Raw genomic sequence first — 21,980 nt, 5'->3', positions numbered from 1 at the left:
TGCCGAGCCATGCCGAGCCTAGCAGTGCCGTGCAGAGCCGTGCCGAGCCTAGCAGTGCCGTGCCAAGCCGTGCCGAGCCTAGCAGTGCCGTGCCGAGCCGTGCCGAGCCGTGCCGAGCCTAGCAGTGCCGAGCCTAGCAGTGCCGTGCCAAGCCGTGCCAAGCCGTGCCGAGCCTTGCCGAGCCATGCCGAGCCTAGCAGTGCCGTGCCGAGCCGTGCCGAGCCTAGTAGTGCCGTGCCAAGCCGTGCCAAGCCGTGCCGAGCGTAGCAGTGCCGTGCCGAGCCGTGCCGAGCCTAGCAGTGCCGAACCGTGCCGAGCCAGGCCGTGCCGAGCCGTGCCGAGCCTAGCAGTGCCGTGCCAAGCCGTGCCAAGCCGTGCCGAGCGGTGCCGAGCCTAGCAGTGCTGTGCCGAGCCGTGCCGAGCCTAGCAGTGCCGAGCCAAGCCGTGCCAAGCCGTGCCGAGCCGTGCCGAGCCTAGCAGTGCCGTGCCGAGCCTAGAAGTGCCGTGCCAAGCCGTGCCGAGCCTAGCAGTGCCGTGCAGAGCCGTGCCGAGCCTAGCAGTGCCGTGCCAAGCCATGCCGAGCCTAGCAGTGCCGTGCCGAACCGTGCAGAGCCGTGCCGAGCCTAGCAGTGCCGTGCCAAGCCATGCCGAGCCTAGCAGTGCCGTGCCGAGCCGTGCAGAGCCGTGCCGAGCCTAGCAGTGCCGTGCCAAGCCATGCCGAGCCTAGCAGTGCCGTGCAGAGCCGTGCCGAGCCTAGCAGTGCCGTGCCGAGCCGTGCAGAGCCGTGCCGAGCCTAGCAGTGCCGTGCCGAGCCGTGCCGAGCCGTGCCGTGCCGAACCGTGCCGAGCCGTGCCGAACCGTGCCGAGCCGTGCCGAACCGTGCCGAGCCGTGCCGTGCCGAACCGTGCCGAGCCGTGCCGAACCGTGCCGAACCGTGCCGAACCGTGCCGAGCCGTGCCGAGCCGTGCCGAGCCGTGCCGAGCCGTGCCGAGCCGTGCCGTGCCGAACCGTGCCGAGCCGTGCCGAACCGTGCCGAGCCGTGCCGAACCGTGCCGAGCCGTGCCGTGCCGTGCCGAGCCGTGCCGAGCCGTGCCGAGCCGTGCCGAACCGTGCCGTGCCGAGCCGTGCCGTGCCGAACCGTGCCGAGCCGTGCCGAGCCGTGCCGAACCGTGCCGAGCCGTGCCGAACCGTGCCGAGCCGTGCCGAGCCGTGCCGTGCCGTGCCGAACCGTGCCGAGCCGTGCCGTGCCGAGCCGTGCCGTGCCGAGCCGTGCCGAGCCGTGCCGTGCCGTGCCGAACCGTGCCGAGCCGTGCCGTGCCGTGCCGAACCGTGCCGAGCCGTGCCGAGCCGTGCCGAGCCGTGCCGAACCGTGCCGAGCCGTGCCGAACCGTGCCGAACCGTGCCGAGCCGTGCCGAGCCGTGCCGTGCCGAGCCGTGCCGTGCCAAGCCGAGCCTAGCAGTGCCGTGGCAAGCCGTGCCGAGCCGTGCCGTGCCTAGCAGTGCCGTGCCAAGCCGTGCCGAGCCGTGCCGAGCCTAGCAGTGCCGTGCCAAGCCGTGCCGAGCTGTGCCGAGCCTAGCAGTGCCGTGCCAAGCCGTGCCGAGCCTTGCCGAGCCATGCCGAGCCTAGCAGTGCCGTGCCGAGCCGTGCCGAGCCTAGCAGTGCTGTGCCAAGCCGTGCCAAGCTGTGCCGAGCCTAGCAGTGCCGTGCCGAGCCGTGCCGAGCCTAGCAGTGCCGTACCAAGCCATGCCAAGCCGTGCCGAGCCTAGCAGTGCCGTGCAGAGCCATTGTGAGCCTAGCAGTGCCGTGCCAAGCCGTGCCGAGCCGTGCCGAGCCTAGTAGTGCCGTGCCAAGCCGTGCCAAGCCGTGCCGAGCGTAGCAGTGCCGTGCCGAGCCGTGCCGAGCCTAGCAGTGCCGAACCGTGCCGAGCCAGGCCGTGCCGAGCCGTGCCGAGCCTAGCAGTGCCGTGCCAAGCCGTGCCAAGCCGTGCCGAGCGGTGCTGAGCCTAGCAGTGCTGTGCCGAGCCGTGCCGAGCCTAGCAGTGCCGAGCCTAGCAGTGCCGTGCCGAGCCTTGCCGAGCCATGCCGAGCCTAGCAGTGCCGTGCCGAGCCTAGCAGTGCCGTGCCAAGCCGTGCCAAGCCGTGCCGAGCCGTGCCGAGCCTAGCAGTGCTGTGCCGAGCCGTGCCGAGCTGTGCCGAGCCTAGCAGTGCCGTGCCGAGCCGTGGCGAGCCTAGAAGTGCCGTGCCAAGCCGTGCCAAGCCGTGCCGAGCTGTGCCGAGCCTAGCAGTGCCGTGCCGAGCCGTGGCGAGCCTAGAAGTGCCGTGCCAAGCCGTGCCAAGCCGTGCCGATCCTAGAAGTGCCGTGCCAAGCCGTGCCAAGCCGTGCCGAGCCGTGCCGAGCCTAGCAGTGCCGTGCCGAGCCGTGCCGAGCCTAGCAGTGCCGAGCCTAGCAGTGCCGTGCCAAGACGTGCCGAGCTGTGCCGAGCCTAGAAGTGCCGTGCCAAGCCGTGCCAAGCCGTGCCGAGCCGTGCCGAGCCTAGAAGTGCCGTGCCAAGCCGTGCCAAGCCGTGCCGAGCCGTGCCGAGCCTAGCAGTGCCGTGCCGAGCCGTGCCGAGCCTAGCAGTGCCGAGCCTAGCAGTGCCGTGCCAAGACGTGCCGAGCTGTGCCGAGCCTAGCAGTGCCGTGCCAAGCCGTGCCAAGCCGTGCCGAGCCGTGCCGAGCCTAGCAGTGCCGTGCAGAGCCATTGTGAGCCTAGCAGTGCTGTGCTAAGCCGTGCCAAGCTGTGCCGAGCCTAGCAGTGCCGTGCCAAGCCGGGCCGAGCCGTGCCGAGCCTAGCAGTGCCGTGCCAAGCCTAGCAGTGCCGAGCCTAGCAGTGCCGTGCCAAGCCGTGCCAAGCCGTGCCGAGCCGTGCCGAGCCTAGCAGTCCCGTGCCGTGCCATGCCGAGCCGTGCCGAGCCTAGCAGTGCCGTGCCGTGCCAAGCCGTGCCAGGCCGTGCCGAACCGTGCCGAACCGTGCCGAGCCGTGCCGAGCCTAGCAGTGCCGTGCCAAGCCGTGCCGAGCCTTGCCGAGCCTAGCAGTGCCGTGCCGAGCCGTGCCGAGCCTAGCAGTGCCGTGCCAAGCCGTGCCGTGCCGTGCCGAGCCGTGCCGAGCCTAGCAGTGCCTTGCCAAGCCGTGCCAAGCCGTGCCGAGCCGTGCCGAGCCTAGCAGTGCCGTGCCAAGCCGTGCCAAGCCTAGCAGTGCTGTGCCAAGCCGTGCCAAGCCGTGCCGAGCCTAGCAGTGCCGTGCCAAGCCGTGCTGAGCCGTGCCGAGCCTAGCAGTGCCGTGCCAAGCCGTGCCGAGCCGTGCCGAGCCATGCCGAGCCTAGCAGTGCCTTGCCAAGCCGTGCCAAGCCGAGCCTAGCAGTGCCGTGCCGAGCCGTGCCGAGCCTAGCAGTGCCCTGCCGAGCCGTGCCGAGCCGAGCCTAGCAGTGCCGTGCCAAGCCGTGCCAAGCCGTGCCAAGCCGTGCCGAGCCGTGCCGAGCCTAGCAGTGCCCTGCCGAGCCATGCCGAGCCTAGCAGTGTCGTGCCAAGCCGTGCCGAGCCGTGCCGAGCCTAGCAGTGCCGTGCCAAGCCGTGCCAAGCCGTGCCGAGCCTAGCAGTGCCGTGCCAAGCCGTGCCAAGCCGTGCCGAGCCTAGGAGTGCCGTGCCAAGCCGTGCCAAGCAGTGCCGAGCCTAGCAGTGCCGTGCCAAGCCGTGCCGAGCCGTGCCGAGCCTAGCAGTGCCGTGCCGTGCCAAGCCGTGCCAGGCCGTGCCGAGCCTAGCAGTGCCGTGCCGTGCCGTGCCGCACGGGGAGGCGCCGTGCCCCGCGTCCCCGCCCCTCGCCGCCGCCGCCGCCCGGCCGGGGCTCGGAGCGGCGGGGCTGCGGGATGGCTTGGGCCGGGCTGTGCGCCCTGCTGGCCGGGTGCTGCCTGGCGGCGGGCAGCGGCCCCGCCGAGGCGGCGGCGGAGGCGGCGGCCAAGGAGCTGGAGTGCAAGCTGAAGAGCATCACGGTGTCGGCGCTGCCCTTCCTGCGGGAGAACGACCTGAGCATCATGCACGGCCCGTCGGCCGCCGAGCCCAAGCTGCTCTTCTCCGTGCGCAACGACTTCCCCGGCGAGATGGTGGTGGTGGACGACCTGGAGAACACCGAGCTGCCCTACTTCGTGCTGGGTGAGCCGAGCATCCCGAGCATCCCCAGCATCCCAGCCCGGGGGGCTCCTCCCTGCGGCATCCCTGCCCCGGCCGCCCCGCCGCAGCGTGCGCTCCCGGAGGCCGGGGCCGGGGAGGGGGTTTGGGGGGCTCCCTGCGCCCCTCCCGGGGCGGCATCCCGGGGGCCGCCACCCTGGGTCTCGCCCCGGCCGGGGGCCCGCAGCCCGAGGCCGGGGGGAGGCCGCCGGAGCCCCCCCGAGCGGAGGCCGGTGGGAAAATGTCCCCGGCGGTCCCCACGCTCCGCCCGCGGGGGCCCTGCCACAGCCCCCCCGGGTCCCCATGCCGCGGCCTGCTCGCGTGGGCCAGGCTGCACACCCCCTCCCCCCCCCATGGCCAGGTACGTCCCCGTGCTGCCTGGGCTCCGTTTTCTCAGATCTGGTGGCCTCATTCTGCTGTGTGTGTTTTATAGCCATATGTATTTTTATTTATTTATTTATTTCCATCCAAAAGCCGACCGCTTGCTGCTTTGTTTGTGCTGGGATCACAGCAAGGCCTCCGCCACCCGGACGCGGGCACCCGCTCCCCTTGGCGCCAGCCGCGCTGTAGCAGCCACTGCAATTTTTAATTTTCAGTGATATTTGTGCCGAATACCAATTTCCTACCAACCCCCCATGTAAGCCCTGGGTGGGCTCCACAGCTGCACCCCCACCGTGTCTGTGCGTGCCTCCTGTGCACCCTGCCAGCACCTTTGGGTGCCCCGTGACGTGTTCAGTATGCCCCCCTTGCCTGCGTGCTGTCCCCACAATAATGTGCTGGCGCGTGGCTTTGCATGCTGATGCCCACCTCCTGCGGCGGCCCCTCTCTGGGTTGTGTCCCCAGTGCTTTGTCACCCTCCCGTCCCCCAGACCTCCTGCAGAAAACCCGCGGTCCTGGCTCAGAGCAGCGCTGGCTGCTGCATGGGCATCCCCCTGCTCCCATGGGAACGGCAGAGGAGGGCGCAGGGATGGAGATGCCATGGGGGGGAGGTTGTGGGGACACCCCTGGTTCTGTGCCCGGGGAATGGGGGATGGCTGGAGGGGGCTGTGGGATGCGATGTCCCCACCCGTGGCACAGCCCCTCCGTGTGATGCTGCGGCGGAGGCCAGGGAGCGTTGCTCTGGCAACGGGGCCGCAGCGCAGCGGATGCTGCGGGGCCGCGCACGCGTGGCGTTGACGCCCCAAAAGCAGCACGGGTTCTCGTCCCCTCCTCGGACCCACTCCCGAGGAGCCAGACCCCCATGGCTCTGGGGCGTGGGATGCTCCTGCCCTTCGGATCTGGGGCTGGGATGCGTGGTGCTGCATGGGGAGGGGTCCCAGGGCGCGTCGCGGTGGGCCCTGCTGTGATATCGGTCCCCTGCGAGCCTGCGGGTGCCTGGGGCTGTGGCAGGGTGCGGGGGTGCTGGAGCAGCAGGATGGGCACCCCGGGGGCTCACTGTCCCCGTGGCTTTGCCTGGGTGACTCCTTGCTACGTCTCCGTCCCTCCCAGCAGGGGATGCGCCGGCTTGGCATGGCCACCTTGCACAGTGTCATTATTGTTATTATTATTATTGTTGATATTATTATTGTTGTTGGTATTATTATTATTATTGTTGTTGTTATTGCTGTTACCATTATTATCATCGTCACTGTTGTCATCATCCTGGGTGCTGTGCTGGCCCCGGGGAAGCCCTCCAGTGCACAGAGGTCTCACGAGACCCAGCCTTGCTACCTCGGGGGCTGTGTCCTCTGCACCTGGAGAGCCCCCAGCCCAAGAAGCCCCTGGGGCAGAGGAGCATCCCTGGCTGGTGCTGAGCACTCTCATTCACTTTGCACCAAAGCTAACATGGATTTGTCCGAGGGCAAACATGGGCATGACCATGTTACTCTGTGAGCTTGCCCCAATTTCTTTACAACCCCCTTGAGTGCCCTGGCAGCTCCCTGTCCTCCTTGGAGTCTTCCCAGGGGGTTGGAAAAGTTGCTTCGGGGAGTCTGTGAGCTCCATGAGCTTGCTGGTCCCCGCTCCGAGTTCCTCCCAAAGCGGAGGGATAGCAGGTTGTTTGTGGGGTTTTATTGCCCCCGTTTACTGATGGGGGGGCACTGGGCAGGGACTGCAGCTGCTCAGGGGTTTGGTGCCCCGCGTTCGCACGGCAGCATCTCAGACACGTGCACAGCACCTCCCGTGCTCGCTGGCACGCACTGGGAGGTGGGGATGGAGCAGCGCCCTGCTTCGTCCTTATTTAAATCGGGGGAGCCTCAATCGCTGCCTTTCATCTCACTTGGTGCTCGTTGCATTAGTTATGGCTTTCCTGAAGGAAGGCTGCCTCTCACTGCTCGGTGGCCATTAAGAAATGCTAATTTTCAGCTCAATATTCCCTTTCTGCCAACCTTCGCAACCCCTTCTTCCTGGCCCGTTGGCTCGGCGGCATCAATCCGCATTTGATATGTCATTAGCTGGCTGCGCACTCAGGCGGGCTGCGGACTTCTTTGGTCCCTTCCCTCTCAGGTTATAAACGGCGAGCGGGGTATTTCCGAGCAGCCTGGCTTCCCGCGGCCAGGCGGGCTCGGAGGACATTTGCAATGCAATTAAAAATGCACAAAAGGCAGCATCTCTGCCTCCTTTCCCTTCTCATCAACGTACCAGGGGTGTGGAAAGAGAAGTCGCGAAATGCGTTTGGTTCACAAAACGGGCTCGAAGCACGAGAATGCTGGGGAGCTGAGCTGGTGGGTTCAAGATGCCAAAACGTCCTGTTCTCCCTGGGTTTGGATGAGCCAAATGAGCTTTTTTTGCCTGCCCAGTTTGCAGCCACGCTGAGCTGCTCTGGGACGGTGGCACCGTGTCCCCTCGTGTCCCCAGAAGTGTCCCCTGCTGCCCGGGCCTTGGCTGGCCGCCTCACCTGCTCAGCAGACAGACGCTCCCAGCCCCAGTGACTTTAATGGATTATCATAAACTCAGGCCTTAATACAAGCTGTCACAATTTCAAATTATCTTACTTTCAAATTAAATAGATTCCTTTTTAAATACAAAATCAATTCTAATTTTTTAGAGGGGTGAGATCTTTCAAAGGCACTGATGAGCTGGGCATATTTAACCGCTGCAGGATATCTCCCTGAAATACCTAACATTTCTCGTCCTTTTAATTTATTTATGTATTTTTCTATGCTTTTATATTTTCTCTGCTATGCTCTTGGCTCTGCTGTAGGGTGCTCAGGGGCTGCTCTGGGCATTGAGGTTGGGGTGGCAGCGGGACGGACCCCCAAGGGGCACGGGATGCTTGTTACTTTGGTCACCCAAAACACCTCCTTCCTGTGGCAAAGCCACGGGGAGCCCTTAAACCTCCCAACACCCAAAGCTGCCTCTGCCCACAGGGAGCAGAGCTCCCATCACTTGCCTGCCGCGTGTGTCAGGCTGAAAGTGATGTTCCTTGATGGTCACATCCTCCCTCCACCCTAAAACAAAATAATGGGGAGCTCTTTGCACACCAAGGTGATCCCCGTGCCCAAACCATGGCTCAGCTTCATTTCTGGGGAGGTGAGGGCACCCCGCCTTTGCTGATGGAGCTCCCCTTCCCCATCCCCATCTCCTGTCCCCCAAGACTAGGGCACGACAGTGGGGTGCAGTGGGGCTGGTCCACCCTGCCATGGGACCCACAGCATCGCATTAGTGCTAACCTTGCACCTGAGAATAGGTGTAATGGTGAAATAATGGAGCAAATATTAAGAAATTCTTAAGTACCCAGAGAATAACCGAGTTAAATTATACCAGAGGAGCTCAATTGCCTTGCTTAGATTGATTGAATTACTAAATGAGCCTGACTAATGGAATGGAGTGGATATATCGGACTTTTACTCAAGATCCTGAAATAATTTCTCTAATAAGATTGTGAGCCATTAATTGAACTTGGCTTTGATCCTGGACACTGTCGCATGCACCGAGACCCGCCGCTATGATCTATGCTCCCGCGTTCCTGCAGCTGTCGGGATGATGTCCCTGGCGCCCTAACACTGCGTGGTGCAGGGTGCTTCCCTCCGTGCCGCTGTTTGCCACCTCCTCTGTTCTCCAGCGAACATCTGCTGGTCATCGCTGAGGCCTCAGTGCTGCAAAATCTCCTCTCTCTGCTGTTTTGGCACCTGTTTTTCATGCTGAAGGCACCCTCACAGCCCCCCACTGCCCCCTTGGCCAGGAGCGAGTGTTTCGGTGGCATACCAGCTATGGAGGGTTGCTGTATATTTTATTTTATTATTTATTTTTTTTTCCTGGAAAAAAAAAATTGGGATTTTGTCTCTGGGAACCCATTGCCACAGCAACCGTGCATCCAGCCGGCTCCAGCGGCAGCGGGGCTGGGGCATCTCCCTGACCCAGAAAGCAGCGGGGGGAGCCCACGGCGGGGCTTGTGCCGCTGCCCTGGGGCTCCGTGGGCGTCTGGCTGTGGGGCAGGGTGGCTGCGGGGGGCTGGTTCCCCCCGTTTTGGCTGCTGGGTGTGCAGAGCGATGCTCCCATCTTGCTGAACTCACAGCCTTATTCCTCGCTCCCGTCCCCGCAGAGCCCTGTCCCTTGTGGATGCAGTTTCGGGGGGCACGCTGCCCGTGTGGGTGCTTCAAAAGCCCACCAAAGCTTTGCCACTCCGCCACCTGCCTCTGCCCTGCCGTCCCCAAGCCAGCAGGTTTTGCTCCTGGGCTTCATCCCATTTCCCACCTTCTGTTTAATTTTTTTGGGACTGCTTATCCAGCTAAACGGGGCACGGGGCAGTCATTATTGGGGGGCAGCATCTCGCTGCAGAGGAGCCCTTTGGATGAAGGAATTTTTACCTCCCAGGACTGAGGAGGCGTCTGGGTGCTGGCAGCTCTGTCACTGCAAACTGAGCGTCCTTTTACTGGCACATTGCTGGGGCTCGCGCCCAGCAGCAGCATGCAGGTCGGGAGGATTTTCCTAAAAAAAGGGAAGAGTTTGATTGCTCATTGCTGGCTGCTCGGTGCCGAGAAGGGCTGGTTGCTAGCTGGTGGTGGCACGTCGGTCACAGAAGCCTGGGTGTGTGACCGTGGTGCAGGAGGAGGCATGGTCCCTGTGCTGGCAGGCTCTGAGGCATTTCAGTAATTAGTATGACTAATGAGCATAGCAGAGCAAGCAGATATCGGGGATGTAGAGAGCTGGCTCTGCTCCTGCGGGGAAGCGATCCAGCTGAAAACCAACCCGGTAGGAGAAGGAGATGGAGAAGGGTTGGAGAAGGTGGCAGGAGGTGTTACGGACAGACCAGCCCTGCCTTTTCAGGGAGATTCTGGGTGGCATTTGGTGGTGTTTGAGCACGGGGGAGCCTGGAAGGGTCTGGTCAGCCCTGGGGTGGCTGCACAGAGCTTGTTTTTCCCTCAAAGCAGCCCTGCTCCAAACGGTGGCCTCATGGCCAAGTGCCCCTCTGGTCCCCCCCTGCTCATCCAGGGCCGGTGGTGGCACCTGGAGCTGCGGGCACCGAAAAACCCGACCGAGATGTCACCGTCACAACATGGTGGCTGCCTGGGAAAGCAGATATTAGCAACCCCGAAATATCCCGGGGACAGGCTCTTGTGTGATGGGAGACAGTTACCATGGAAACCTCCTTCAAATGAAAAAAAAAAAGAGAGAGGGAGAGAAAAAAAAAAACGAAATTTAAAGCAGCCCTTGTAGCTCAGAGGAACTGTAGACCTTATTATGGGTTTTGGCACCCCCCCTTTCCCTTTTATTTGTTCCAGCTAACGGCTCCAGGAGACAAGCCAATTAATTTGAACATCCCGAGGGGAGCGGGAGGGCGAGGGCACGGCTCTGGCAACGCGCCGCCGGGGCTCAGAGCCACCCTCCTTCCTCCGCGGGGGGCTTGGCGGCTGCACCAGGGGGACAAATCAGCCCAGTGGGCTTTGTTGGGCCGGGAGGACATCTGGGGAGGGAGATGTGGTGGTCCCAAGTTTTCTTGCCAGGGTCTGCTTGGCAGCTGTGCTCCCACAGGGGGCTAAGCCCGGCTCAGCGCGGCGCTTCCATGGCGCCCGGTCCCCTAATGATGTCCCCAGCGTCCCCAGCCACGGGGAAGCCTCCTGGAGATGCTGGCTGTGCGCAGGGAGCCCACGTGCTGCAGAGCCTCCCCGGAGCCTGCCTCCCAGCAGCACTCGTGCTGGTGGGGAGCTGTTGTCCCACCTGTGGGAGGGCGGTGGCGTTTCGCAGGAGAGCACAGGTGGCTCCTGGCAGCACACCTGGACGCAGCTCCCCGGGCTTTTCCCTGGCGCTCAATGCAGAAGCAGACGGGTTTGGTGCTGGAGAACACCCATTTTTTTGGCACAGGTTGGTGGTGGAGTTTCTGCAGGTCTCTGAGATGCGTGGTTCAGCGAGCACAGCAGCAATCGCAGCTTTGTTTCAGGACAAAAAGCAACCCAACTTTTTTTTTTTTTTAAGTCTTTTTAGAGGGAGATGCTCTCTCCCTGGGTGTGCATCACGCCTTGGCCACTCAGACCTGGAGGACCTCAGTCCTGTTGGGTGGATGATGGAAATGCTGGTGGGTATGGGAGAGAAACATCGCTCGAGTCGTGTCCATTTGCTCAAACCCTGCTCAGATCTGGCTGTAAAAGCTTCTCCTTATTATGTTTCCCACTTTCCTTGCTCAGAGTAAGGCGCGTGGCTGGTTATCAGCCAGAGGACTCTGCCTCTTCAGAAGGACAAAAAATCATTAAAATCTTTTTCAATTAGGTTTCAAACACGAGGAGCACCCTTTGGGTCAGAGCAGGCGGTGGGCGAGGGTGGATCTGGCCCCGAGCATCCCTCCTGTATCCTCCTCCCCCCCCAGTGGCAGCTGCACGGGGGAGAAGGGAGCCCTGGGGATAAAGCAAAGCTGTGTCTGGCAGTGCAGGAGCCTGCAGTTCGCCACAGCCCGGAGTCTGGCAGGGCTCTCTGCTCTCCAGATGCCTGAAACGCAGCTCACTCCTCGCCTGGATTTAATTGCACTTATTTACCGAAATGCTGCATATTTGCTAAAACGGGGTGCAGCATCCCTCCAGCCGCGCTCTCAGCACCCCAGCTCCATCCCCAATGGCATGCCAGGATGGCAGCATTGCCCTGACAAAACCAGGACGCTTTCCTCTTAATTTTTCCCCCCAGGTTTCTCCCCACAGCCTCGCTCCCTGCCTGAAGAGCCCGGCAGGTAAACGCCGTGCTGCCCTGATGCGCAGCCACGATCCAGCCGAGGCGTGCTGGAGATGAAGAGCCCTGTTACATAACTCGGACTGCAATGCAGAACCCTCGTTTATATGTTTAATTATCCCATTCCCCCTCCCTGCTACGTTGCAGAGGGGCTGGCATGCGAGCGCGGGGTGCCGGTGGGTGAGGATGATGCAGGAAAGCCTTCCTCTGCCACCCCGTCCCTCGGTCGTTGCGCTGCTCCTGCTCCCAGCCAGCTGGAAGGGACTGGGCCCGTGGTCTCTACCCCTGAGCTGGGTGGGAGAGGGGTCTAAAAACGTGAGGAGAAGGGGTTTGGGTCTTCAGAGGTCTCCAAGGGCAGAGCTCTGCTGCGGTTTGCCTGCCTTTTATCCCCCCCTTCCGAGCTCCCGCTCTGCACTTTCTGTCCTTGTGACAAAGGCAGCCAGCTCCGAGCAGCTTAGGCTTCAAAGTTCCCAAAATAACAAAGGTTAAAATATATTAAAGAGAGGGAAAAAAAAAATCAAAAATTGCTACAAGATCAAGTCAGTGCCCTGCTTGCACCTGGGCTCGGTGCTTCAAAGAGGCTGTGAGGAGCCCCCGTGGCATCCACTTTCTGTGAGCAGCAGCTCGGGGCTGATGTCTTCATCCTCCTGAACCCCTCCTCTTCCTCGTGCCTTCATCCTCCTGGAACCTTCACCGTCTTGGACTCCTCATCCTCCTGGCGCCATGGGGAATTCCCTGGGGATCAGCCCACGGAGAGGGGAAGGGATGGGAGGGGAGGGGAGGCTCGAGGGGCAGGTGACACGGGTGTCCCCTCACCCCGTGCCCACCCACCCATTGCCCCTTGCAATGCAGGTGGGCAGAAAACTCCTTGTGGGGAGGCTCTGTGCCCAACTTGGTGCCTCTGCTGGCCCTGCTGATTTATATAGATCATCAATATGACAATTATATACACCTGCAGATTTAATTACCTCCATTTTCGTCAGGCAGTGACAGATTTATACCTCTATTCAGTTCCTGTAAATCTGAAACAAGCTTGACTAGACCCAAAAGTCCTCACATTGATCACCGCGCACTGGCTGGTCTCTGGCCCTCTTGACAAGCTTTTCTCTCAAGAGTGATAAATTCAAGATGCGCAGACAACTTTTTCCCTTTCTACATCTTTCTTCCCTGATTTTTTTTTTCTTGCCTCCCCCCTGTCATCTTCAAGCCTCTCCACAAACTTGAAAGTGGAGCTTGAAATTGGTAAGTGCTCCTAAAGGCTGAGGGTTTTATGGTACAGTTGGCTCTAGCCCATACAGCACCTTCTCCATCCCCTGGGACCGGTGTCAGAGGAGATGGGAGGAAGAGGAGACCCACCTCTTGGAGAAACTCTTGGCACAGGAGTGTGCAGGGTTATTTTGGTCCCGTGTGCCCCATCAGACAGGCAGGTCCCCATGGCAGATGCTTAGTGAGCGGCCGTGCTCGTTTCCTGCACCGAGGACGCCAAAATGATGTCTAATTCTCCCGACCTCTTGGCCTCGGTGTAACGAGCACTTAAACAAATTAGTCTGCGGGAGCGGGCTGGATTTACCCTTGAAGTGAGGTCCGTGTCGTCGCTGTAATGCATCCCCCTGCCTCCCCCGCCTGCCTCCCCACCGCTGCTGCTGGCCCTTGCTGTGCATTGCAGGAGTTTCTCCAGCTTGGATTTGCCTCTGGGCTGCTGGCCTCGATCGCTGCTGGTGTATCTGTCTTCCCCCAAATTGGTTCCTTTCTCAGTGCTTTCATGCTTTATGGTGGATGAAACATAGTCTTTTGTTAGTTTTTCCATTCCTAATTCTTGCAAAGTGAGAAATAGTGAATAATCATTGCCTTTTCCACTGCTCCACTGGCTTTATGATTTTATGGGCTTTTATCATCTCCCTGCTCAGTTGTTTGTTTTCCTTGCCGAGGAGCCCTAGCACAGTTGGTTTCTCTTCTCCACAAACCACTTCTGACATCTCCTCTTCCTTGTCTCCCCCCCAAACCCCTTTTGCTGCCTCTGTTATGAGATGCCTGACCTGAATCCTGCTGGCAGCTTTCGAGAGCGGCGTGCTGTCACCAAACTTGCATTTCACCTGCCCACTTCCTTGCCCACTTTTCCTCTAGCATTTCACAGCTTTGGCTTCGAGGAGCCTAAATTTAGCACTGGTGACCAACTTTGTCGTTCACCTCCTCTTCCAGCACGTTCCTGAGCAGCCGAGGTCCCGACGAAGATCTCCGTGGGGTGCCTTGGTAACCTCCTTTTTTCTTAAGGAGTAACCTCTTACCTCCTCTGCCTGGTGGGCTTTGAGAGGACTTTCCTTCTTGTAATGTCCCTATCTGGGTTCTCCGGAGAGATGTGAGGGCTGATTTTGACAAGAGCTCTTTGAAACGAGTCCATCAAACTGGATCACCCTTATCTGCTGGCTCACAGTGCTGCGTGACCCACATTCACCCACGCACCTACTGGTTCCTCCAACAGACGGTGCTGGGCAGAAGTAGGATTTACTAGTCTGTAATTTCCATGATGCACAAGAGCTCTTTTAAGAGATTGGGGTCTTTTCCATCAAATTTGTTCCTCTGGTTTGTCGCTTGCTCTTTCTGAGCAGTCGGTGGTGTGTCAGTTGTCCTCTCCGGTGCTCGTAAGTGAGCATCAACGAGGACGAGCAGTTCATGCTCTGCTCCTGTCCCTTTGCTCTAAAACCTCCTCTGTGAGTGCTGTCATTGAGCCAGCTCTGCTGCTGTGTCCATAGGGAGGGCAAAGATGGGGAATGTGAAATCCCCTGTGCTCCTCCGATCGGTCCAGGGAACCCCCCGGCCGCATCTCCTCTGGGTGTTCCTCCCCTGTAAATCTTCCTGATGTGGGCTGTTTCTATGTCATTTGCTGAAAAAGTTTGCCTTTTTTTCCCAGTACTTTGCTCTTTGGCCATGATGCCTCCTAATTTCAAGTGTTAGAGAGTCCAAGAGAGGCAGTGGGAGAGCTGTGGGGCTCTCCAGGCCAGTAGACAAGAGCAGAGCGGGATCTGGAGGATGCTGATTGCAGTTTCCTAAAGCTGAGTCTGCCCTGGTATTTGCTGGGAGGCCAGGGCAGCAGTTTTCTGTGGCTAACTGGGAACTTTGCCATCATTTGGGCTCTTTCTGTGGAGATCTGTGCTTCCCTCAAGAGGAGGTGATGTGATGGAATTGCAGGGTGTTGGGCTGGGATATCCACTGCAAATGTGGACCTTTTGGGGATTTAAACATCAATTTTGCATCTCTTCAGTTGCTGGCATGTATCCTATATACCATATATGTTCACGTGCTGTCACGGTGTAGGGTTTTGTGTGGTTTTCACATGAGCTTGTCTTCCACATGTTGGTCCAGGACCTGGGTTTGTTCTCTTCCCACAGCCCCTCCGTGTTTCCTGGTTGAGGTAAATGGGACCGAACTAACAAAACAGGAGTGAAAATCCACCAAATCCACCACCGACACATGTCCCAGCCTGCTTATCTCAGCCGTGCACATCAGCCAAGATTTTCGCAGCTTTTGGCCAAGATTGACAGAACTGGTGGAAAATAGCTTTAAAGGCGATGTTGCACAGTCGTGGTTGGACACATCTGTGGGTCTGCAGAGAGAGGAGCAATGGGACACGGCAGGCTGTAGGGTCAGCAGCTGTGGAGTAAAACTGGTCACCTTGAACCAGTTCTTGATGAATCAGGGTCCTTTGCTCTGGAAATGTGGCACAGTGTCACTCCAAAGGGTTGCTGTTAAAGGGAAGTGTTAGGGCCATGGCATATTTGGGATAAAAGCCCCAGTTTGAGGATAGAGTGTGAGCACAGCTTTGAAAAGCAACTCCTCGATGACCTTCCCAAAAGCAAAGGCACCCTACATTTCAAGGAGAAACCTGGCTAGCTGTCAGCCTGGCTACAGCAGCCGAGGGCTCCACGTGCACCAGCCCCAGGTGCAGGCACCGTGGTGGGGTGACATCTCCGACCTCTCCGGAGGACACTCCACTAGTAGCTGGGTGCCTTTTCCTCGAGACTCCAGGTTGTCCCATGCCTGTGGGTCTTGTGGAAATTTTGCCCCAAAATGCCATCTCCTGACAGGTAAAATGAGGTTTGTTCTTGCTGGTTCAGAAAAGCTGGGTTGTCTTAAAAAGGTAGAGTGACCTCCAGAGTGAGCTGGTTTTCCTGCCTGAGGTTGGGGAGGGGAAAAAAACGCAAATAAAATACGGATAGTCAGTGATGAATGTGATTGTGTTTAAACAGGCCCATAAAAACATGAATATCACCCCATGAAAGATGTGTCGGTAAAACCTCAGAAGTAAAACCTGCTCCTATACCAGGATATGGATTCTGACATCCGAACTGCTGAGGTCCCAGCGCAGGGCGAGCAGCTCACCGTGGGGAGGGCTTCTGAGCCCTTGGGGGCTAAGGCTTGCTTCAGCTGGGACAGAGCCTTTTAAAGGACCTGCGAGGTTCAGGCATGGAGCAAATGGGGAACTTAAATAAAAGCACAGTTGGGTTCCAGATGGAAAATAAGCCAGGTTTAAATGTTAATGAGGAAATATAAGTCCGAGTCAAAAGCTGCACTCTGCAGAGACTGACATTATGGCAGAGTTCATTTGACTAATCAGAGGCATCTATTAGTGCAAAACACTTCCAAATGGAAAGGAAAATTGTTTTGCCTTTTTTTTTTTCTCATAAAAAATGTTGGCTTGCATTTGTTTTTGAGGAGAGTTGCTCATTTTATGTGTTTTTCCTTCCTGAGGCATTGTGGGGGGAGGAGGATGGGGGAATGGCTCCGTGTTGGTGCTGGGACCCTGCTTTTGATGTTTCCTGGGCTTGGGCACGGTGTCTCTGTGTGCACACAAACCTGGCCTTGCTGCAAAAGAGCATGCAGAGACGAAGTCCAGGGCTTGCTGTGGCTCTCCCCAGGAAAATGGGTTTATTGGGGTGATAGTGAAGCAGGTGTAACTCCACCACCTCCAGCAACAGGTGTAACTCCACCACAACCAGACTTCCCTGCTCTCCTCTCCTTGCCTCACTCCTCCCCAGCCTCCCCGCACAGGTGGTGAGGGAGAGGAGCCGCCCTGGCCCTGATGTTGGAGGCACCAGATGGGGAATTTGGGGGCTGCTGCTCCTGTGGACGTGAGGAACCCGGGCTGCCTTCGGTACCAGGTGAGCGTGGCACAGCGTAATTAGTGGTTTCCTGCTGTTATTAACCCCTGACTCGGGCAGGCTATTTTTTAACAGAGGTGCAAGAAGTTAATAGTGGCGTTAATGGCTTCACATCCAAGGCTTTAATGAAAGCCAGGCGGGGACCAGGCCTATCATCAATATCTTTCAAACTTTGAACTTGAAGTTATCCTCCTCCCTTCGCCCTTGGTTGGCTTTCTTCCTGCTCCGGGGTCTTTCTGCCTACTTTCCTCACCTCCTCTGGAATCAGCTGTGCCCGTGGCACCAGGCTGGCACCCACCAGCTGCACAATGGGGTGGGCCCCCACCTGCCCCAGTGATGAGCTGAGCCCCGTTAGCACCCAGATAAATGGCCCCAGCAGGCATCTCTCACCAGCTGATGAGAGGTCTGCTTGGAGAGTGAGACAAAGATGAAGCATGCTGGAGTAGGAGAGCAAAGATATGAGGTGGTACCATGTTGGTCTTGGTTTTGGTCTTGCTGTTGCTTGAGCTAAGCTCCAGGAAAACTTTAAGGGGAAAGAACAGCACGGATAAATCTGTTTTTGAACAAAAATTGAGCATAATGGGGCAGCCAGAGAGCTGCCGAGACCCTTGGGGAGAGGAGGAGGAGGTCTGAGGATGATGCTCTCCAATCTGGTTCTGCAGGAGCAGAAGTGGAGGAGCAGCCTTGCCCTGTGGGGTGATGCCATGGTGGTGGTAGCCCACCTGTTTGGGGTGGTGGGGCTGACTCCTGGGATGCTTTCCTGCTCCCAGCACCTCTGACCTGTGGCTGATGCGGTGGCAGGAGGGAGTGCAGCGGGCTGGGAGGGGATCACACGTGGGAGCTCCGCAGCTGGGTGGTGCTCTTTTAAATCTCTTAAATCCATTTTTTATCGAAATACATTTTTCTTTTTAAAAATAAGCCCGTTTAAATAAATTTGAAATTATGACAACCTATTTTAAGGCCTAAATTTACTATAATCTATTAATCATTTAAATAACTTCCATCAAGGAGTCCTCCTCAAATATTAATGAGCTGAGGGGTGCTGCTTTTTCAATGATATGTCAGATCAGGGGAAAACATCTTTAACTCCAGCTTTCTAAATGTCACAATGTCATATACTTAGTATCTATTATTTCCAGTCTTCACAATGGGGGAAATGCTGGTATTTACATTTTTCCAAATGTCAGTACGTTGAGTTCCTGTTGTGCATAAAAGCCCTTGCCTTAATTACTCCTAATTTCACGTTAGCAGGCAGGTGCGGGGAGAATATTTTCTTCAATTTGAAATAGTTCATTTGAAGTTGGGAAGCCGTGGGGAGCTGAGGAGGCAGGGAAGCTTGTTTTCCCCTTCCAGCCCATGAATAAAGACCAGGTGGGAGAGGAGGAGACGGGCTGCTTCAAACCCTGGTGGCTCCCGGGACCAGATTTTCAAAGGGGATCTGTGTGCCGAAACACGCAGCTCGGCACTTAGAGGGAATTTCAAAAGTGCTTCTGGCTGCAGAGGTGCTCTCGCTGCTCTCGGCTTTGCTGCGGTGGCTCGAGGAGAGCTCAGCATCTCTGTGCTTGGGACACTGGAAGCGTGCTGATTGCTGCCAGAAACAGAGCCCGTGCTGAGCAGGAACACCCTGCCAACGCGCTCGCTGCAGCTAATGTTTCTTTTGATTAATCAGATCGCTCTGGAAGGGCTGAACCTGGTTTCTGATGCAGCCCCCCCCCCCAGTAGTTAGCTCACTTAAGGCAGCTTAATGAAATTAATTAACAGTACATTTAAAATGTTTTGTGTTTTTTTGTTGCTGTAATTGAATTCCCACTTTCATTTGAAGGCAGCTTGAGAAAAACCAAATACAGGTGACAATCTGCAGCACGGGCACGGGTGGGCTCCTGCCAGCACCAAAGTGGGCGGCACAGATGGGGCAGTGCAGGGCAGAAGCTGCGCCTCCTTGGGATGCAAATGTGAACAGAGCTTGCATTTTCAGGGAAATAACTCAAGTGCTCTGCCTGTCCATCCCGGTGCCCCTGGACCCTGAAGCCAAAGGGTCAGGGTACTCGGGCAGAAGGTGCAGGTGCTACTGCAGGTCTTGAGGCTGTGTCCCACGGGGGGAGCTGCAGAACGTGGTTGGGAACCTCCGAACGCATCTCAGTGAGAGCCAGAGCTGCGGGTGTGATGGCAGCCACGTGCACCTTTCCCCATTCATGGCATTTGTTTGCAATAATTAGCAGCACGGCCCCCTTGATCCCATCACTGCCCAGAGAGGTTGTTCTGTATCCTACGCTACCTGCAGCCGGGCTGTGTGCAATGTGGAGCTTATGAGCAAAAGTCATGCTGCTGGGTATCTGTGGTCACGTACCATCCCCTGGCTGCTCCCTCCACCAAATTTGGGGGAAGAAGCAGACACATTTCTGGTGTCCCCTCCTGCTCGGCATTCCCTTCGTGACCACCTTTGTGTTGTTTATTTTTTTATTTTATTTTTTTTCAGAGATTTCAGGCAACACAGATGACATCCCACTGGTGCGCTGGCGGCAGCAGTGGCTGGAGAACGGCACGCTGCTCTTCCACATCCACCACCAGGACGGGGCCCCCAACCTGCCCGGCTTCGAGCCCACCGATGAGCCCCAGACTGAGTCAGCAGAGGAGGAGCTGAGGATCCTCCACATCTCCGTCATGGTAGGTGCTGGTTTAGGGGGTCTGCTCCCGCTGCTCCTCCTGCCCCGGGATGGGGAGCTGAGCCTCAGGGGTGGGCTGAGCTTCCCCCTCCGGCCACTGGTGCACGCAGAGGTGCCTGCTTTGGAGTCAGGGGCTGTGTTTTTATTTTTTTCTTGTCTCGGAAAAAAATCTGAAGAACTGACAATTTCTGAGCCGCTGGAAGATAATTAGCTGGAGACAATGTGCTGCCGAGGCTGCAAACAGGCTGTTTAATGGTGCCTACCCTAATGAGAGCGTCGGTAGCTCTTCCAGATTGCAGCCTGGGGCCAGGTTTCTCCTCCATCATTTGCGCTTGATTAGTCTCGAGGAAAAAAAAAAATAAAAAAAGAAAAAGTTCTGGCAAAGCCAACCCCAAACCCATTTTGGTCCCTTTCCTTATTTTGGTCCCATCCTGGCTGTTCCCACGAGCGTGCATCACCCAGGGGATGGTTGTCCTGCCCTGCTGCTGTTGTTTTGGTGCTCGTGGACACCACTGAGTACACAGACCCGGGCAGGAGTGCATGAAATAAAGTTGTTATCAAACTGATGGAAATTATGCCCGCAACGCCTGTACCAAAATGTGGTGGTGCAGATTGAATCTTCCCCTCTTCTCCATCACTCCCAGCTCTGCTCTGGCAGCATCCTGACAAATAGAGCTTGGCTTCTGTGCCCAGCATCAGTCACGTGTAATGTTCAAGGCTGATTTTCTTTCTTTCCCCTTTGGAGAGATGTATGAGCGAGGGGCTGTGTTCATCATGGCACGTGGGCCATGCCAGAAACCCTCATGCAACTGTGCAGCACCGGGACCCCTTGGAGGCTTTTCCCAAGTGCCCGGTGGGAGGGGATGGAGGATTTCTGTGCTCCCGTGGGGAGGAGCTGGGGGCTGAGAAAAAAAAACATAAAGAACTGGGCCCTGGCTGCCTGTGTCCTCCATCACTGGATTCTCCTCCTTTATCTTTTTCTTTCTTTTAAATAAATTTTGTAAGGAGGGCTGGGAGGGTACATTGCAGCTCCATTATCCTGGGAATGGAAGAGGGCTAAGCCGTAATGGCTGTTACAGCTCCTTTTCCAGCCGCTTCTCCTGCTTCTCATTCAATAATTTCCTTAATGTTTTGTCCTAATGGAGCAGATTGTTACTCGCGTTTTATTTTATCAAGATCACCTATTGCTTGAAAAGGAGGAGGGGGCTGGAGCTGCAGATGACCAGGGAGCTCTTAGCTGGCACTATTATTATTATTGTTATTATTATTATTATTATTGGCACAGGGGGCCAGTGAGAGCTTTCATCTCACCGCCTCGATCCATGCTGCAGCAATGCCATCTCCATGGGGGGGTGGCCTTGGGGACAGAGGGGGGGTAGCAGGGCTGGGTGTGCTTTTGGCCATCTCCGGCACCGTGGGGCCGGAGCTTCTCCAGCCATATGCCCCCGAGCCTTCGTCTCTTCCCGCATGCTGAAATTTCCGCAGGACGCCCTGGGAAAATCTCCCAAGATTAAGAGCGACAGCACTGAAAGCGGCTGGAAATGGGTCAGAAAAAGTTGCCCCTAGGAGTGTTTGCCTGCAATAAACCCGGCCTCCGCTTTCAAAGCCGTCGCGGGAGCGCGAAACAAAACACACTCTACTTTAAACGCTGCCTTTTCACGCCTCGGTGGTGACTTCAAAGCCGGTCCAGCTCGAGGCAGGCTTTACCCCCCGGTGCCAGAACGCTCTTATCAGCGTGGCCGGGCTTCTCCCAGCCTGTCCCCCCTCCCAGCGCCCCGGGGCTGTTTGCTGGACCCCCCCTGAGCCCTGCTCGCCCTTGGTCCCGCAGGGAGGGATGATCGCGCTGCTGCTCTCCATCCTCTGCCTGGTGATGATCCTCTACACCCGCCGGCGGTGGTGCAAGCGGCGCCGCGTGCCGCAGCCCCAGAAGAGCGCCAGCGCCGAGGCGGCCAACGAGATCCACTACATCCCCTCGGTGCTGATCGGGGGCCACGGGCGGGAGAGCCTGCGCAACGCCCGCGTGCAGGGCCACAACTCCAGCGGCACCCTCAGCATCCGCGAGACCCCCATCCTGGACGGCTACGAGTACGACATCACCGACCTGCGGCACCACCTCCAGCGCGAGTGCATGAACGGCGGCGAGGACTTCGCCAGCCAGGTCACCCGCACCCTGGACTCGCTGCAGGGCTGCAACGAGAAGTCCAGCATGGACCTCACGCCAGGTTGGGGAGCTATGGGGCCGAACCGGGCCCTTTCTGCCTCGTCTTCCTCACGCGTGTGCGTTTTTCCTCCAGGGTTTGGCCCGTTTCTCTGGGACTCCCTCGCATGTGGGATGTTAGTGGGGTTTTTGCTGCTAGTTGAGGGTGGTCCCCATTGAGTGGCACGCGGCTGGGACAAGGCAAGGTGGAGCTTTGGGGGGAAAAACTGGTTCCTGTGGTCTGGCTGAGGACCCAGATGGTGTTTTCTCCGAGCTCCCCCATGGTGACCTTCCCAAATTCCCTTTTCCATCCCAGAACTCCTGGTGTCTGCACCAGCTGAGGTTTTTAATATCAAAATTAGACTTGCCATCAGTATGATTCAGAGTTAACGCTTTTCTAATCACCAGCAGAGATTATTTGAGGCTCGTAACACACTTGCCTGTTGGCCATATTGCCAAATGAGCCGTACAAGTGAAACCCTCTTAGTCAAGGCGCAGTTTGGGAAGGCCATACTGTGGTTCCCAGAGCTCTCCAGGGATTTTCTTTGCATACCTGGATATGCAGAAGTGCCCTGGGAGGAGGGGGAATGCTGAACCTCAGTATTTTTATGGGCTCGGTGGACGGGGCAG

At 57.9% G+C, this 21,980-nt stretch overlaps 1 protein-coding gene across 4 annotated transcripts in view; it reads left to right on the top strand.

The window, feature by feature from the left end:
• Nucleotides 1-3,836: 3,836 nt before the first annotated feature.
• ASTN1 (astrotactin 1) overlaps nt 3,837-21,980 on the top strand; it is a 39,356-nt gene continuing 21,212 nt past the window's right edge. For 2 of the 4 annotated variants that reach the window (XM_068690623.1, XM_068690622.1), the window contains exons 1-3: nt 3,838-4,185; nt 18,967-19,154; nt 20,982-21,375. In XM_068690623.1, the coding sequence (XP_068546724.1) occupies nt 3,903-4,185; nt 18,967-19,154; nt 20,982-21,375 (865 nt within the window). In that variant the 5' untranslated portion in view covers nt 3,838-3,902. Of the gene's footprint in view, nt 4,186-16,396; nt 16,491-18,966; nt 19,155-20,981; nt 21,376-21,980 lie in introns of those variants that run through there. The other 2 variants (XM_068690625.1, XM_068690624.1) reach the window with 2 other exon arrangements.

This window comes from Anas acuta, chromosome 8 (genome assembly GCF_963932015.1).
Source record: "Anas acuta chromosome 8, bAnaAcu1.1, whole genome shotgun sequence".
In the NCBI taxonomy this organism is placed as follows: Eukaryota; Metazoa; Chordata; class Aves; order Anseriformes; family Anatidae; genus Anas; species Anas acuta.
This window is presented reverse-complemented; position numbering and strand designations above follow the sequence as displayed.